Source organism: Lampris incognitus, chromosome 13 (genome assembly GCF_029633865.1).
Source record: "Lampris incognitus isolate fLamInc1 chromosome 13, fLamInc1.hap2, whole genome shotgun sequence".
NCBI lineage: Eukaryota > Metazoa > Chordata > Actinopteri > Lampriformes > Lampridae > Lampris > Lampris incognitus.
Genome location: NC_079223.1, coordinates 26,859,886 through 26,876,847, shown reverse-complemented (window position 1 = coordinate 26,876,847; position 16,962 = coordinate 26,859,886). Strand labels below are relative to the sequence as shown.

Genomic DNA, 16,962 nt, shown 5'->3' with positions numbered 1-16,962 from the left:
GCACATGAGGAATTTCATTCTGGTTCACAGCAGCTTCTAGCACTTGCAGACATCACTCACACCAAAAAAGAAAACCAAACAAAAACAAAAAAGAAAAAACATTTGAAATAAATGGAACAAACAGGATATTTGATTTATTTTTTTGAATGTGTAAAAAAAAACCCCACCCCTTAAAAAACATTAAAAAAAAATTCTTGTGGAATAACCTGCCTGCTACCATCAGACAATCAGTCTGTTGAGTCCTTTAAATCCAAACTTAAAACTCATCTTTTTGCCTTAGCTTACAATTATTTGCCTTGAGTGCCTCACAACCTGTACTGCATGGCAGGTCGGTTTTTTGTCTCAATGAATTTACCAAGCACTGGTCTGCCGACGAGATTATAGAGTATAGATTATGACTAATTGATGACTTAACTGATTATGTCTAATGACTATTGCAAACTGTTCTCTTCGCTCACGTCTTTTCCTTTCTCTTTTTCTGTGTGTGAATGGTGTCATGTGGGTCTCCCTGGTGTGCACGTGCAGTCGGTTCTCCTCCCAGGTCTCCGTGGTGATGGTGGTTGCCACTTGGACACTGCCTGCCATTCCCCTCATTACATTTTCTTTTTATAAATCCATATAATTTTTTTCTTACATGATGATGCTGGTCATGTGGCTTGGGTCCTGGAGTGTTCTGCTGGCGTCTGGACACTGCTTGCCATCCTGCGCATCATATTCTTCAAAAATGTTATAAGTCCATTATAATTGTTTTATCCTCTTTCAATGTTGTATTGTGTAAATTGCGTAAACACAACATCCATTGCACGTTGTCCGTCTTGGGAGAGAGATCCCTCCTCTGTTGCTCTCCCTGAGGTTTCTTCCTATCTTTTCTCCCAGTTAAAGGTTTTTTTTTAGGAAGTTGTTCCTTATCTGATGAGAGGGTCTAAGGACAGGATGTTGTGTTGCTGTTAAGCCCACTGAGGCAAATTTGTAATTTGTGATATTGGAGTATACAAATAAAATTGATTTGATTTGAAATGAACAATAAACCTATACAACTCAAAAAACAAATCCTCATAAACAGTGCAAATTAAATATTACATATTCAAAAAGGAGTAGGAGGAAGTTTACACTTATCTATTCCTACCCCTTTTCAACTACTCATCAATTAACTCATAATCTTTATCTTATATGCAATTTATAAAAAATTATCCCAATTCTATGTACAACCTAAATATCACCCCGTGTCAATAATGTAAAACCTAAACAGTTATCACAGCCCTTCCTCATCCCTATACCTCTTCAAAATATTTTTTTTACTTTGTTTTGAACTGAATAATGTTTGTACTTTGCTTTAGTTCTACATCCAAACTATTCCACATATTCACTCCACATATCGAAATACACATACTCTTCATGGTCGTACAAACACAGTTCTTTAAATTCAACGTTCCTCTCAAATTATAACCCCCTTCTCTGTTGAAGCAAATTTTTTGTATATTACCCAGTAGTAAATTGTTTCTTGCTTTACACATTACTTGTGCTGTGTTTAATTCTATAAGATCCATGAACTTCAAGGCATGTGACTTTAAAAACAGCATGTTAGTGTGTTCGTGAAATCCTACATTGTTAATTATCTTTATGACCCTTTTTTGCAGTATGCATAATGGATGTATGTTTGTTTTTTGTGTTACCCCATACCTCCACACAGTAATTCAGATATGGCAATACATAACAAGTGAACAATATAGTGTGTACAATGCTTTATGATCCAGGACTGCAATGCTCCTTACCAGCTTTGCTCGCACATATTTTATGAGGTTTCCAGCAGATTGTGGTCTACCAAAAAAATTATTTTCATATACTCATTCTATGTTGACATTGTCTATCATTTGTACTTGAGTGGTTATTTTACAATTTCCAAACAACATAATTTTTATTTTGTTCAAATTTAATAATTTGTTTGTCAAACCAACTTCTTAATTTTCTCATTTCTGTTATGATCACCTCCAAAAGCTGCTGTAAATTCTCCCCAGAACAGAAAATATCAGTGTCGTCTGCAAATGGAACAAATTTCAATATTTTTGATACTCTGCATATATCATTTATGTACAGAATAAACAATTTTGGGCCTAATACTGACCCCTGAGGGACTCCACAATTAATATCCATGCATTCTGAGTTACGCCAACCTATATCTTCACAAATAATTGCCTGTTTTTTTAAATAGCTTCTCAACCAATTCAGCACAACTCCCAATACCATACCTTTCCAATTTATCAAGTAATATATTGTGAGCAATGGTATCAAAAGCTTTTTTTTAGCTCTATAAATATTCCTATTACATACTTTTCTGTATGTGCTATTAGTAAGTTCTTCTATTAATTCAATTAGCACCAGTAATGTTGATCTGTTTGTTCTGAATCCATACTGGCTGTCAGTCAGCAATTTGTGCTTCTCAATGAAGCCGATGGCTCTGGCATGCAGCAAGTAGGTTGAACTTCATCTGTTGCCTGGTTTTCAACTTTTTGTGTTGAGCTAGACGAGCCTTCTCGGTGAACTCAATCACACGTTGGAAAGCGGTCTCATCTAGATGCGACGTGAATCTCTGTTGGATCTGCTCTCTTTGGCTTTCAAAGCGTCAATAGTAAAATTAGTTTGTCTCACCCATTTATTCCACAGCTGGCTCTGTGCCTTCTGGAGGATCTCGTTAGCTTGGTGGCCCTTGATTGAAGATTTTATTTGCAGACTCTTAGGCGTAATCCCGCTCTGTTTGCATCTGAGGCTGAATCTCAGGTGGTTCCTGTAGTCTGCCATCTTACACGCCTTTTGCTCATACTCACGTACAAGTTCCCCCCTCCCCCTTTTCTCCTCAATTGTATCTGGCCAATCATCCCGCTCTTTGAGCTATCCTGGTCGCTGCTCCACCCCCTCTGCCGATCAGGGGAGGGCTGCCGACTACCACATGCCTCCTCCAATACATGTGGAGTTGCCAGCCGCTTCTTTTCACCTGACAGTGAGGAGTTTCGCCAGGGGGACGTAGCACACGGGAGGATCACACTATTCCCCCCAGTTCCCCCTCCCCCCTGAACAGGCACTCTGACCGACCAGAGGAAGCAGGAGTGCAGCGACCAGGACACATCAATATCCAGCTTCCCACCTGCAGACACAGCCAATTGTGTCTGTAGTGATGCCCGACCAAGCTGGAGGTAACATGGGGATTCGAACAGGCAATCCCCATGTTGGTAGGCAATGGAATAGATCGCTATGCTACCCGGAGGCCCTCACATACAAGTTTAAGGCAATCCTCACCGAAATGAGTCAAAATGTCTTCATGCATGCTCAATAATCCAGGTAAAAAAAAAAAAATCAAAAAAAAAATCAAAAGAAGGTTGAATCAGTTCATCGGGATACAACATTTATTGACAGATGCGTTTCATCACTCATCTAAGTCACTTCTTCAGTCTAAACTGACTGCAGGTATCCCCACCCTTATGAACAATACAGTTGCATAACGACCGAAACCAACGACCAGTTTCATATGCAAATATGAGCATGACCATTAACTAGAGTTTCAATGACCACGTGTACTATTCACAGAGGATTTGGGAATGTTTGCAATCACAGCATTGTTGTTACCATCTTACAATACACTACTGTGATTACAAAATTCCCAAATCCTCTGTAAATAGTACACATGGCCATTGAAACTCTAGTTAATGGTCACGCCCATATTTGCATATGAAACTGGTCGTTGGTTTCGGTCATTATGCAACTGCATTGTTTATAAGGGCGGGGATACCTGCAGTCAGTTTAGACTATAGGGCCCAGACACACCAAACCGACTAGCAGCGACAAAGGCCAACTGTTGCGTCGCCTCACGTCGCCTGCCGTCTGGGCCAAAAAGTAGCACTTGAACACACCGCTAAAACTACAGCGACAGCCAACTAACATATCTATATTCTGTATTGATTCGCTAAGCTGAACAGCCAATCAGAGTGATCTCTCTCATCGACGGGCTCCGCCGATTCAACATGCTGAATCGGCCAAAAAGTTGCTGACAGGGATCCGACTAGTGCCGACGGTGCGGGACACACCGCAAAAACTAGGGTCACAGATGCTCACAGATGGCCCGACATTGGCCGATGGCTGACCGTCGGCCTCGTGTGTCAGGGCCCATAGCGGTCACTTAGATGAATGATGAAACGTATCTGTAAATAAACATTGAATTCAGATGAACTGATTCAACCTTCTTTGATTTTCTTACCTCAATTATTGAGCATGCATAAAGACATGGCTTGTTATTGTTGTATGTGCAGAAGGTCTTGGTAGGTACAAAAGCCGATGTAAGATGTCACAGTGTCAGTTAGCTCATCCACATTGCAGCTTCAAATACACTCCAATCGGTGCAGTCAAAACAGTCTTGCAGTTCCTGCTTTGCTGGTCCATTTCCTCACTATTTTATCCAAAGGCTTTGCACATTTTCGTTTCTGCCTATAGGTTGGAATAAGATGAACCAAGCAGTGATCAGAGTGCCCCAAAGCTGTCTGGGGGGCAGAGCGATATACATCTTTAAGAACTGTGTAGCAGTGGTCCAATGTATTATTTTCCCTGGTGGGACAATTAATATGCTATCTGTAGTTTGTGGTTTGACTTTGTTTAAAGTCCCCAAGGATTTTAATTTTAATACGTGAATGAGAGGGAGGACAGTGGAATGGTGAAGATGCAAGGAGTAGAGGTGATGAAGGCGTATGAGTTTAAATACTTGGGGTCAACTGTCCAAAGTAACAGGGAATGCAGAAGAGAGGTGAAGAAGAGAGTGCAGACAGGGTGGAGTGGGTGGAGAAGTGTCAGGAGTGCTTTGCGACAGAAGGGTACCAGCAAGAGTTAAAGGGAAGGTTTACAAGATGGTTGTGAGACCAGCCAAGTTATATGGTTTGGAGACAGTGGCACTGACAGAAAGACAGGAGGTGGAGCTAGAGGTGGCAGAGTTAAAGATGCTAAGATTTTCATTGGGAGTGATGAAGAAGGGCAGGATTAGGAACAAGTACATTAGAGAGACAGCTCAGGTTGGATGGTTTGGAGACAAAGCAAGAGAGGCAAGATTGAGATGGCTTGGACATGTGTGGAGGAGAGATGCTGAGTATATTGGGAGAAGGATGCTGAATATGGAGCTGCCAAGGAAGAGGAAAAGAGGAAGGCCAAATAGGAGGTTTATGGATGTGGTGAGAGAGGACATGCAGGTGGTTGTTGTGACAGAGGAAGATGCAGAAGACAGGAAGAAATGGAAACGGATGATCCGCTGTGGCGACCCCTAACGGAAGCAGCCAAAAGTAGTAGTAGTAGTAAGTTCCTCAAGGATTATGAAAAGTGAGACCATATGTTTTTGGTTTCAAGCTGCTAATCTTTTTTTTTTTTTTTATAAATTTATTTCTGATTTTTCCCTTTTTTCTCCCAATTTAGTGGCCAATCGATCCCTATTTTAATTCAAACACCCACCCTCGCACTGTATGCGTTCGCCAACTGCATCTCTCCGGCCGGCAGTCTCGAAGGAGACCGCCTCCCCACTTTCGTGACAAGGCGACTCCAAGCCGAACCACTGTTTCTTCCGACACACACAGAGACGCATTCACGTGACGAACACAAGCCGACTCCGCCCCCCTCCCGAAGACAGCGTTGCCAATGATCGCTGCTTCGTCGAGTCCGGCCATAGTCGGATCTGACGAGACCGGGGCGCGAACCCCAGTCCCCAGTGGGCAACTGCATCGACACAGAGCCGATGCTTAGACCGCTACACCACCGCGGACCCTCAAGCTGCTAATCTTGTCGGCCAGGGTTTGCAGTGCACGCTGGCCTGGGGTGGGATGTAAACACCAACCAGGAGGAAGGATGAAAACTCCCGCAGTGAATAAAATGGCTTGCAGTTTATGAAAAATGACTCCAACTTCAGGCTGCAGTATTTACTTAACACTGTGACATCTGTACACCAAATTTTGTTTATGTAAAAGCAAATTCCTCCGCTCTTCTCCTTCTCTGATAGCGCAATTACACGATCTGTTCGGTGTAGGCGGAAGCCTGGCAGATGTAATCCACTGTTGGGGGTGGATTCGCTGAGCCAGGTTTCAGTGAAACAAAGGGCAGCAGAACTGCAAAGTCCTTGTTCGTCCTGTTGAGGTGAAGAAGCTCATCCATTTTGTTGGGCACAGAGTGGAGAATCGACAGGTGAATCACTGGGCATATAGATCAAAATCCCCGTTGTTGGAGCTTCCCCAGTGCACTGACCTGCTTCCCCCATCTATGTTGCCCCCATGTCTCACAGAGAACCACTGTTCCTCCAACTAAGACCTCCAAAAAAATTTTCGTTTGTGAAAACTGGTGAAAAATTAGTGTTAGGTGCCTAATGTTAGGCAGTTATCCTCTAGTAAAAGAAATCAGGTTTGAGTCATCAGGTTTGACACATAGAGAATAAACAAAAACAAAGAAAAGCACAAGACAGCACTGTACCGAGGCTGCCATCCACGGCACCATCTTGAATCTTGATATTCTTCATATCTGAAACGTGCTTTAGAAATACATTTTTACTAGACAGACAAACAGAAGTACTGATGTTCACCTCAAGCTGGTTGAACTGGAGCAGGATGTACATCTGCAGAGTGGAGACGTTTAAAGTCCAACATCCAAAATGGAGCTCAGCATGACCCAACCAGGTCCACTGTAGACGTCGAGGCTTACTGTGAGCAAGACCATATACACACTGACCTGGATACAAACATATATACACACACACACACACACACACACACATATATATATATATACATACAGACACACATATATATATACTGAGACACATACAAACACACACATACACACAGAATATTCCTTTAGAATGCCAGCATGTGTAGTTGCCCTGGTCTAGCCAGTCAACCCAACAAGACCGAGGAGTTCTTACTTCATTCATTCATTATCATGAGATTAAAACAGTGTTTTAGATGCTTATGGACCGTAAATTTGTTACAGATTACTAGTGAAATTAGTTCAATAATCCAACACCCACAGAATGATATGACAGTTAAAAATAACGAAGGCTAAGTGAACTGCTGCTTAAGAATATAACCCATAACCCTGGAAGTCTTAGTGCCTTGCTCTATAGCCACGGTACTGACTGTGTGTGTAGAAGTGGGTGAACTGGGTCAAATAGTTGCAGAGCTGGGAAGGGAAGTGTGCAGTGGGGTCATCAAGGTAACAGGGGGAGGAGATGCTCCAGCACCGCGGTGACAGAACCAGAACCTGGACCTCACTTTCCTCTTCTGGCTCTGCAGAATCCTCCTCCATCATCTACACAGCAGACAGGGGAAATCTGTTGTTAACGGATGATGCAATAAAAAGTTTTGATGATTTCATAATGGAGTAGTGATGATGTGATCAAAGCAGTGATGATGTAATAATGGAGTAGTGATGATATAATGACAGTAGCGATGATGTAATATTAGAGCAGAGCAGTCAGAGAGCTGCTGACCTGCTGGTCATCATTGTCATCTTGCAAGCTGTTGTCCAGCTGTTGGAGACGAAAGAGGTGGAACTCCTGCTGGAGTTCGGTAGACTCCGTCAGGTTCTTCAGCATCTGCTGAGGAAATCGGCTTGGGAAACAGCTTCCTATCTGCTCCACCACTGCCCTCTCCAACCACAACCTCCCCAGACCCAGCAACCGGTCACCAAGATAGTACCTAACATGCAGAAGAGAGATTTCACATTCTGTCTTCATTTGGGTTTAGGGAAAACAACTAAGCTCTATAAAACTCTCCTAATAGGAATGAGTGGTTTAAAGAAATTAAATACAGCACCATGTTTTATCTTTGGAGCTTAAGAAGTGAGAATTGTTATGATTTTTGGTATTTTCTGTGGAGAGTACCGGTAGAAATGTTCAAAAGTGTTGGCTAATTCCAGACCAGACAGGAACAACATGGGTTCCAAGAACTGCTGCAGGTGGTCTGGGGTCACCATGCTGCAAGAGGCCTCCCTGCTCTGCTGGATCATCCGGTCTATGTACTGAGCAAAGCGCTCGCTCACCTACACAGACACACACACGCACGCACGCACGCACGCACGCACGCACGCACGCACGCACGCACGCACACACACACACACACACACACACACACACACACACACACACACACTAGACTCAACACAAAGCAGCACTGGGACTCTAGATAACAACACCACCTCAATAAACTCTAGATTATACAGCGGAGCTCTGCTGTATGCAAATATTATCCATCTGTGATGGTCATTTCTTATTCATATTGTATTTTAACATATTCCATAAATCCTTATTTAGTTGTAAAGAGGAGTTGCATTAACTGAGAATTTTCCACCATTTACAAAATGTTAGTGTTGATGGATAATTCCAAATACCATCCTCTCATTTTTGTTAAGCACAGCCATACATGTGTTATTGTCACATTGGCATTAAGCATTATAATCCACACATACACAAATGCAACAGAAAATATCGGTAAAAAATAGACTATGATGGAATTTTTATGACCCCCCTGTCACAGTGGCAGATCATGATTATCATACAACCTCTGGTTGTTAATATTTTAATAATCTTGTAATTTGAAGAATGCCTTAGTTTTCTGTACCATTTTAAAATGTTAGGTTCATGTCCTTATTGAGCATCTCACCAAAACTAATTCTGAGTTTGTATGTAACCTTATTTTGCTGTCAACATGAATGAACTTGAAAATAAACAAATCAAACTGCAGCCTTGATTCCTTTTGCATAGCGCTGTATCAATACTGCCCTCTGGTGGTCAGGATGACTTACATGCATGGCTCTGAGGATGGAGAGCTGCAGCAGAGCTGAGGAGAATCCTTGACGCAGGGCTAGGACGAATGCCATCTGCTGCCCAAACAATTCCTCCATTGCGTTCTTCAATCGCAAGTATAAGGCCCGGTACCGCTCTACAAAGTCAGAGAGGCTACAGCTGGAGTCCAGAAACTTTTTTACCTGGTGGATGAAGATGAGACAGAGGTTGGTGTGAGAATTTTCAATTAAAATATAGTTTGACATCCTGAAAACAAAAACATAAGGACACTGACATGTGAGTGTGTGATGTAAATGATCATCTGGATGATGTGATCTGTGAGAGTTTGTGTGCTTGTGTGTCCTCATTGTCAACTAGAAGTGTGCACTCAGTAGTGTGGATCTCTGCCAAGCATATCTCCCCTTCTCCGGTGTAGACTTGGGCAAAAAACCAGTTGAGGAGTTAGCACTCAATTGCGGTATAAAACAGCTTTTTCAAAGGTTCTGAATCGCCAAACACAAGGTCCTTAATCAGAATTAATTAGTTAATTAAGTTTCCTTTATTAATCCCCTTGGGGAAATTCAGTTACCGCAAATTAACTCATCCTAGCTGTCAGAATCAACTCAGAATTAGAACCAACATTATTGTTCAAGTGTGCATATGCATACAAGGAATGTGGCTCCGGTTTACAGCACCTTCTAGTACTTGCACATCACGCAAAAAACAAAAAAACAAAAAAAGAAAGAAAAAGAAAAAAACAAAAAGAAATAAATGGAATAATAAATAGAAGGTAAGCATGTATGCACAACAGGTATATCACTACTTTTTTTGTCATTTTTAACTAGTTTTATCCTGTTCTGTGAAGCACTTTGTTCAGAAAAGTGCTATACAAATAAAGTTCGTTATTATTATTGCAATACAGAGTTTTGCTACGGCTGAACAATTAATAATTTATTCTTACGTATTATATTGTATTGCTTATATATTATATTCATGTTATCATACAACCAGAACTGTGCACAAAAATTATTAGGCAAAAAAAAAAAAAAATCAGAAATAAATTTAGAAAAAAAAAACATTATTAGGCTGACATGCCCAGTAGTGTGCGAGATTAGCAGTATAAAAATACACACAAAGAAAAATCAGTTTTTCTTGCCAATATAAGACTTTTGCAAAGCACCCATGTCGATTGAATGGGCAATATGGAAATTTTTTTTGTTTTTAATACGCAGCACTCAAGCTAGAAAATCTACCTAGTCTGTGTACCTAGTCAGTCTGTGGATGCACAGCCTCCTTCCTATGTGGACCCTTGTACGAATGCGACCAAATCTAACATGAACTTGCACTTTCCTAAAAGAAAAGGTTTGCTATGCAACCATAACCTTAGCCCGGTCTTTATTTTCATAATATGATAAAGCTGGGTAAACCATTTACGCTCGCGCATGTGCGACTCACATCTATGGCTGACTCTGATCGGGCAGAGACAAGAATATGCAACACTTCCTGTTTTGACTGCAACCAAGAGGAAGGTGTTCCTTTATATCTCTCGTATTTTTTGGCTAACTTTTGGTCATGTCGCTGCCTGATCTAAGTCAACCGTAGATGTGAGTCACACATGCATGACCATTAACAGTTTACCCAGCTTTATAATATTATGAAAATAAAGACAGAGGCTATTATTTTTGGTTCATCCAGTATTCCTCCAGTTCTCCTGTGCCGAAATCAGTGAATAATTTTCTAACTTGTGAAATATGATTGACTTCTTGTTTACTTTCAAGACTCATACCCGAATGCATAACGTTTTGACACAGTCGCTGCCCGATCTAAGTCAATGGTGCACATGCGCAACTCACATCTATGGCTGACTGAGATCGGGCAGTGACAGAGAGCAGTGTTGGTTGAGCAAGCTAGAGAGTGAATGAAAAGAGGAAGCAACGGTACTGAGAACAAATGTTTATCAATGGTTTTGAATCACCACAACCATCAGAGGTTATTTTTATTTACTTTTTTTTGGGGGGGGGGGGCCCTTTTTTTCTCCCCAAATGTACCCGGCCAATTACCCCACTCTTCCGAGCCATCCCGGATGCTTCTCTACCCCCTCCGCCAACCTGGGGGAGGGCTGCAGACTACCACATGCTTCTTTCAATACATGTGAAGTCGCCAGCAGCTTCTTTTCACTTGACAGTGAGGAGTTTTGCCAGGAGGATGTAGCACATGGGAGGATCACGCTGTTCCTCCCAGTTCCCCCTCCCCCCTGAACAGACGCCCCGACCGACCAGAGGAGGTGCTAGTGTTGGTAGGCAACGGAATAGACCGCTACGCTACCCGGATGCCCCCACCACAAGAGGTTCTTGATCATAAAAGTCATAACTGTGGGGGGGGGGGGGTAAATAAATAAACATATATATTATATGTATATTAGGCTGATAGGCCCAGTAGTATGCGAGATTAGCTGCAGATAGATACACACACATGCGACCAAATGTAATTCCCTCTAGGTTTCCACATAATAAGAACGAAGGAGGGGTGAGGATAGAGAGAAAACTAAAGCTAGATCTGCATTGTCAAAGCAGAGAGCAAAAACAAAAACAAATCAATAAAAACGTATCAGTATATTATTGTCAATGATAAAAAACACCCTGTACATTTAACATTTTACATGCATATTATCACAAAACAAATTTAAAAAAAAGTATAAGAAATATTTTTTGTAGCATGTATTGTAGTGTGGTCATAAACCACTGAGCCACCGAGGATGCACAAGCCAGTGCATTCTTTGTGCCGGTCCCAAGCCCGGATAAATGAGGAAGGTTGCGTCAGGAATGGCATCTGGCATAAAAGCTTTGCCAAATCAAATATGTGGATCATAAATCAGATTTCCATAGCAGATCGGTCAAGACCTGGGTTACCAATGACTGCCACTGGTACTGTTGGCCAGCAGAGTACCAGTGGCTCGCCAGCTTGTCATGATGGAGAAGCTTGCATGTACTAATGATCCCAAGAGTTACGCCGTCTGGAGCTTGGCTCTTGGTAGGGTCACCCAAGGCGGATAGGTCAAGGAGTAAACATGTTTGTGAATGTTAACCTTCATCATCATTCATCATCTCATTCATCATTCTGACTAGATTGGTCTAGTCAGAAAGGCACGAACTGATGAAGCCTCTTGGATGAGAGGCGAAACGTCTTCACGGATATATACCAAGTCCAGTTGCACTCGATTCAATTCCTTTGGATGGTCAAGGAGTAAAGTTCCAGACGAAGTGCGATCCAACAAAGACCTCAATGGCGGAACTGGAAGAAGATGTATCCAGGTCACAATGCCAGTGAAGGCAAATGAAGGCTACAACAGAGGGTGGTGCCCAATCATCATGGTTCTCCATGCCATTGGACTCTGGCCTCCCTGCCAAGGACTGTGTGGTGGCTGCAGGCGTTATCGGTCTCTCCACGTAAAAAGCGGTCACGTGCAGGCATTCTCCCGGAAGGATCCCCACAAGGACCTAGAGTCCTAGACGGAGGACAGTCATACTCGACCCTGAGTGACTGCCGATGATGAGCCAGGATGCACAAGCCAGTGCATTCTTAGTGCCGGTCCCAAGCCCATGTAAATGGGGAGGGTTGTGTCAGGAAGGGCATCCGCCATAAAATCTTTGCCAAATCAAATATGCAGATCATAAATAAGATTTCCATACCAGATCGGTCGAGGCCCAGGTTACCAATGACCGCCACCAGTATTGTTAACCGGCAGGGTGCCGGTGGAAACTATGCTACTGTTTGGGAGGAGGAGAGGGGAAAGGCAAGTCCAAAGGCAGTGAGAGAGGAGGAAGGGTAGGAGTGTGGAGGTGCAAGTCGGGACTTTGAATGTTAGCACTATGACTGGTAAAGAGGGAGAGCTGGCTGATATGATGGAAAGAAGAAAGGTAGGCATACTGTGTGCAACAGACCAGGCGGAAGGGGAGTAAGGCCAGGAGTATCGGAGGTGGGTTCAAACTCTTCTACCATGGTGCGAATGGGAGGAGGAATGGGGTCGGGGTAATTCTGAAGGAAATGTATGTCAAGAGTGTGCTGGAGGTGAAGAGAGTGTCAGACAGAGTGGTGAGTATGAAGCTGGAAATCAAAGGTGTACTGCTGAATGTTATCAGCACATATGCCCCGCAAGTTGGGTGTGAGATGGAAGAGAAAGAAGAATTCTGGAGTGAGTTGGATGACGTGGTGGAGAGGGTACCCAAGGAGGAGAGAGTGGTGATTGGAGCGGACTTCAATGGACAAGTTGGTGAAGGAGACAGAGGTGATGAGGAGTTGATGGGTAGGTATGGTGTCAAGGAGAGAAATGTGGAAGGACAGATGATGATGGATTTTGCGAAAAGGATGGAAATGGATGTGGTGAATACATATTTCAAGAAGAGGGAGGAACACAGGGTGATGTACAAGAGTGGAGGAAAGTGCACACAGGTGGACTATAACTTATATAGAAGGCGCGATCTAAAAGGGATTGGAGACTACAAGGTGGTAACAGGGGAGACCGTAGCTAGGCAGCATCGGATGGTGGTCTGTAGGATGAATTTGGAGACCAAGAAGAGGAAGTGAGTGAAGGCAGAGCCGAAAATCAAATGGTGGAAGTTGAAGAAGGAAGACTGTTGTATGGAGTTCAGGCAGGAGTTAAGAAAGGCACTGGGTGGTAGTGAAGAGTTGCTGGATGGCTGGGCAACCACTGCAGAAAGTGAGGGAGACAGCTAGGAAGGTACTTTGTGTGTCATCAGGACAGAGGAAGGAAGACAAGGAGACTTGGTGGTGGAATGAGGAAGTACAGCAAAGTATACAGAGGAAGAGGTTGGCAAAGAAGTGGGATAGTCAGAGAGATGAAGGAAGTAGACAGCAGTACAAGGAGACACAGCGTAAAGCGAAGACAGAGGTGGCAAAGGCAAAAGAAAAGGTGCATGGTGAGTTGTATGACAGGTTAGACACTAAGGAAGGAGAAAAGGGCTTGTATCGATTGGCTAGACAGAGGGACTGAGTTCTGAAGGATGTGCACCAAGTTAGAGCGATCAAGGATAGAGATGGAAATGTGCTGACAAGTGAGGAGAGTGTGCTGAGAAGGTGGAAGGAGTACTTGGAGGGGCTGATGAATGAAGAAAATGAGAGAGAGAGAAGGTTGGATGATGCAGGGATAGTGAATCAGGAAGTGCAGTGGATTAGCAAGGAGGAGGTGAGGGCAGCTATGAAGAGGATGAAGAGTGGAAAGGCAATTGGTTCTGATGACATACCTGTGGAGGCATGGAGATGTTTAGGAGAGATGGCAGTGGGGTTTCTGACTAGATTGTTTAACACAATCTTGGAAAGTGAGAGGATGCCTGAGGAGTGGAGAAGAAGCATACTGGTACCGATTTTCAAGAACAAGGGCGATGTGCAGAACTGTAGCAACTACAGAGGTATAAAGTTGATCAGCCACAGCATGAAGATATGGGAAAGAGTAATAGAAGCTAGGTTAAGAAGAGAGATGACGATCAGTGAGCAGCAGTATGGTTTCATGCCATGAATGAGCACCACAGATGTGATGTTTGCTTTGAGAATGTTGATCCAGAAGTATAGAGAAGGCCAGAAGGAGTTACATTGTCTCTTTGTAGATTTAGAGAAAGCATACGACAGGGTGCCGAGAGAGGAGGTGTGGTATTGTATGAGGAAGTCGGGAGTTGCAGAGAAGTATGTAGGAGTGGTGCAGGATATGTAAGAGGGAAGTGTGACAATGGTGAGGTGTGCGGTTTGAATGACAGATGGGTTCAAGGTGGAGGTGGGATTACATGAAGGATCGGCTCTGAGCCCTTTCTTGTTTGCAATGGTGATGGACAGGTTGACGGACGAGATCAGGCAGGAGTCTCCGTGGACGATGATGTTCGCAGACGACATTGTGATCTGTAGTGAGAGTAGGTTGCAGGTTGAGGAGAGCCTGGAGAGGTGGAGGTATGCACTGAAGAGAAGAGGAATGAAAGTCAGTAGGAGCAAGACGGAATACCTATGCGTGAATGAGAGGGAGGACAATGGAATGGTGAGGATGCAAGGAGTAGAGGTGACGAAGGCATATGAGTTTAAATACTTGGGGTCAACTGTCCAAATTAACGGGGAGTGCAGGAGAGAGGTGAAGAAGAGAGTGGAGGCAGGGTGGAGAAGTGTCAGGAGTGATTTGCGACAGAAGGGTACCAGCAAGAGTTAAAGAGATGGTTTACAAGATGGTTGTGAGACCAGCTATGTTATGATTTGGAGACAGTGGCACTGACGAAAAGACAGGAGGCGGAGCTGGAGGTGGCACAGTTGAAGATGCTAAGATATTCACTATGAGTGACAAAGGAGGACAGGATTAGGAACGATTATATTAGAGGGACCGCTCAAGTTGGACGGTTTGGAGACAAAGCAAGAGAGGCAAGGTTGGGATGGCTTGGACATGTGTGGAGGAGAGATGCTGGGTTTAATGGGAGAAGGATGCTGAATATGGAGCTGCCAGGGAAGAGGAAAAGAGGAAGGCCAAAGAGGCGGTTTATGGATGTGGTGAGGGATGACATGCAGGTTGCTGGAGTGACAGAGGAAGATGCAGAAGACAGGAAGAAATGGAAACGGATGATTCGTTGTGGCGACCCTAATGGGAGCAGCCAAAAGTAGTAGTAGTAGTATGGTTTCATGCCACGAAAGAGCACTACAAATGCAATGTTTGCTTTGAGAATGTTGATGGAGAAGTATAGAGGTCAAAAGGAGTTACATTGTGTTTGTGGATTTAGAGAAAGCATATGACAGGGTCCCGAAACAACAGGTGTGGGTTTTTTTTTGTTGAAAATTTTATCCCCCTTTTCTCCCCAATTGTACCTGGCCAATTACCCCACTCTTTCGAGCCATTCCAGTCGCTACTCCACCCCCTCTGCCGATCCGGGCAGGGCTGCAGACTACCATGTCTCCTCTGATACATGTGGAGTAGCCAGCCGCTTCTTTTCACCTGACAGTGAGGAGTTTCACCAGGGGGGCATAGCATGTGGGAGGATCCCGCTATTCCCACCAGTTGCCCCTCCCCCCTGAACAGGTGCCCCGACCGACCAGAGGCGCTACTGCAGCGACCAGGACACATAACCACATCTGGCTTCCCTCCCGCAGACACGGCCAAATGAGTCTGTAAAGACACCCGACCAAGCCGGAGGTAACACGGGGATTTGAACCAAAGATCCCTGTGTTGGTAGGTGACATAATAGACCGCTACGCTACCCAGACGCCCAGGAGGTGTGGTATTGTATGAGGAAGTCAGGGGTGGCAGAGAAGTATTTAAAAGTGGTGCAGGATATCAGAATCATATTTATTGGCCATGTAGGTTTGCACGAAAATGGAATTTGACTCTGGTTTTATGGCTCTCTCAGTGTACTTGATTTAGAATAACAACACTACAACACAACAATCTCCCAGTATACACACAAGGATTGACTAAATACAGGCAAAATAAGAGGGGATAAAGTGCAATGGTGCACATAAGATATCAGAGATGCTGAAATAGATGTTAGCAGGTTACATGCCCGAGGTAGATGGACATGACAGAGTATACCAGTATATGTACAATGTATAGAACAGTATATACGAAATGGTTGGATTTATTGACAGTGTTAAGCGTTCATTTGAATGATAGCCCACGGAAAGTAAGTTTTTTTTTTAATATCTGGTTGTTTTGGGGTATAGTGCTCTGTAGTGCCTGCCAGAGGGGAGGAGTTGGAACAGGTTGTGACCAGGGTGTGATGGGTCTGCAGTGATGTTGCCTGCCCCTTTCCTGAGTCTGGAGGTGTTTACGTCCTGAATGGAGGGCAGGTTGGCACCAATGATTTTCTCTGCACACCTATCTGTCCATTGTAGTCTTTCCCTGTTGTGTTTGGTGGCTGAACCAAACTAGATATGTGCAGAGGACAGACTGGATTGTTGCAATGCATAACAGATATGTACGAGGGCAGTGTGACAGTGGTCAAGTGTGCGGTAGGAATGACGGATGGGTTCAAGGTGTATATGGGATTACATCAAGGACCGGCTCTGAACCCTTTCTTGTTTGCAATGGTGATGGACAGGCTGACAGACAAGATCAGGCAGGAGTCTCCGCGGACTATGATGTTCGCAGAGGACATTTTGATCTGTAGCGACAGTAGGTTGAGGAGAGCCTG

At 43.7% G+C, this 16,962-nt stretch overlaps 1 protein-coding gene across 6 annotated transcripts in view; it reads right to left on the bottom strand.

Moving 5' to 3' along the window:
- LOC130122616 (cullin-9) overlaps positions 1-16,962 on the bottom strand; it is a 268,978-nt gene that overhangs the window by 79,774 nt on the left and 172,242 nt on the right. For all 6 annotated transcript variants that reach the window (XR_008811248.1, XM_056291554.1, XM_056291556.1 and 3 more), the window contains 5 exons: positions 8,812-8,994; positions 7,892-8,049; positions 7,499-7,706; positions 7,146-7,317; positions 6,593-6,738 (listed from right to left, as the gene is read on the bottom strand). Coding sequence is in view for 5 of the 6 variants with exons in the window: in XM_056291554.1 (XP_056147529.1) it covers positions 6,593-6,738; positions 7,146-7,317; positions 7,499-7,706; positions 7,892-8,049; positions 8,812-8,994 (867 nt within the window). In the remaining variant the exon portion in view is untranslated. The remainder of the gene's footprint in view (positions 1-6,592; positions 6,739-7,145; positions 7,318-7,498; positions 7,707-7,891; positions 8,050-8,811; positions 8,995-16,962) is intronic.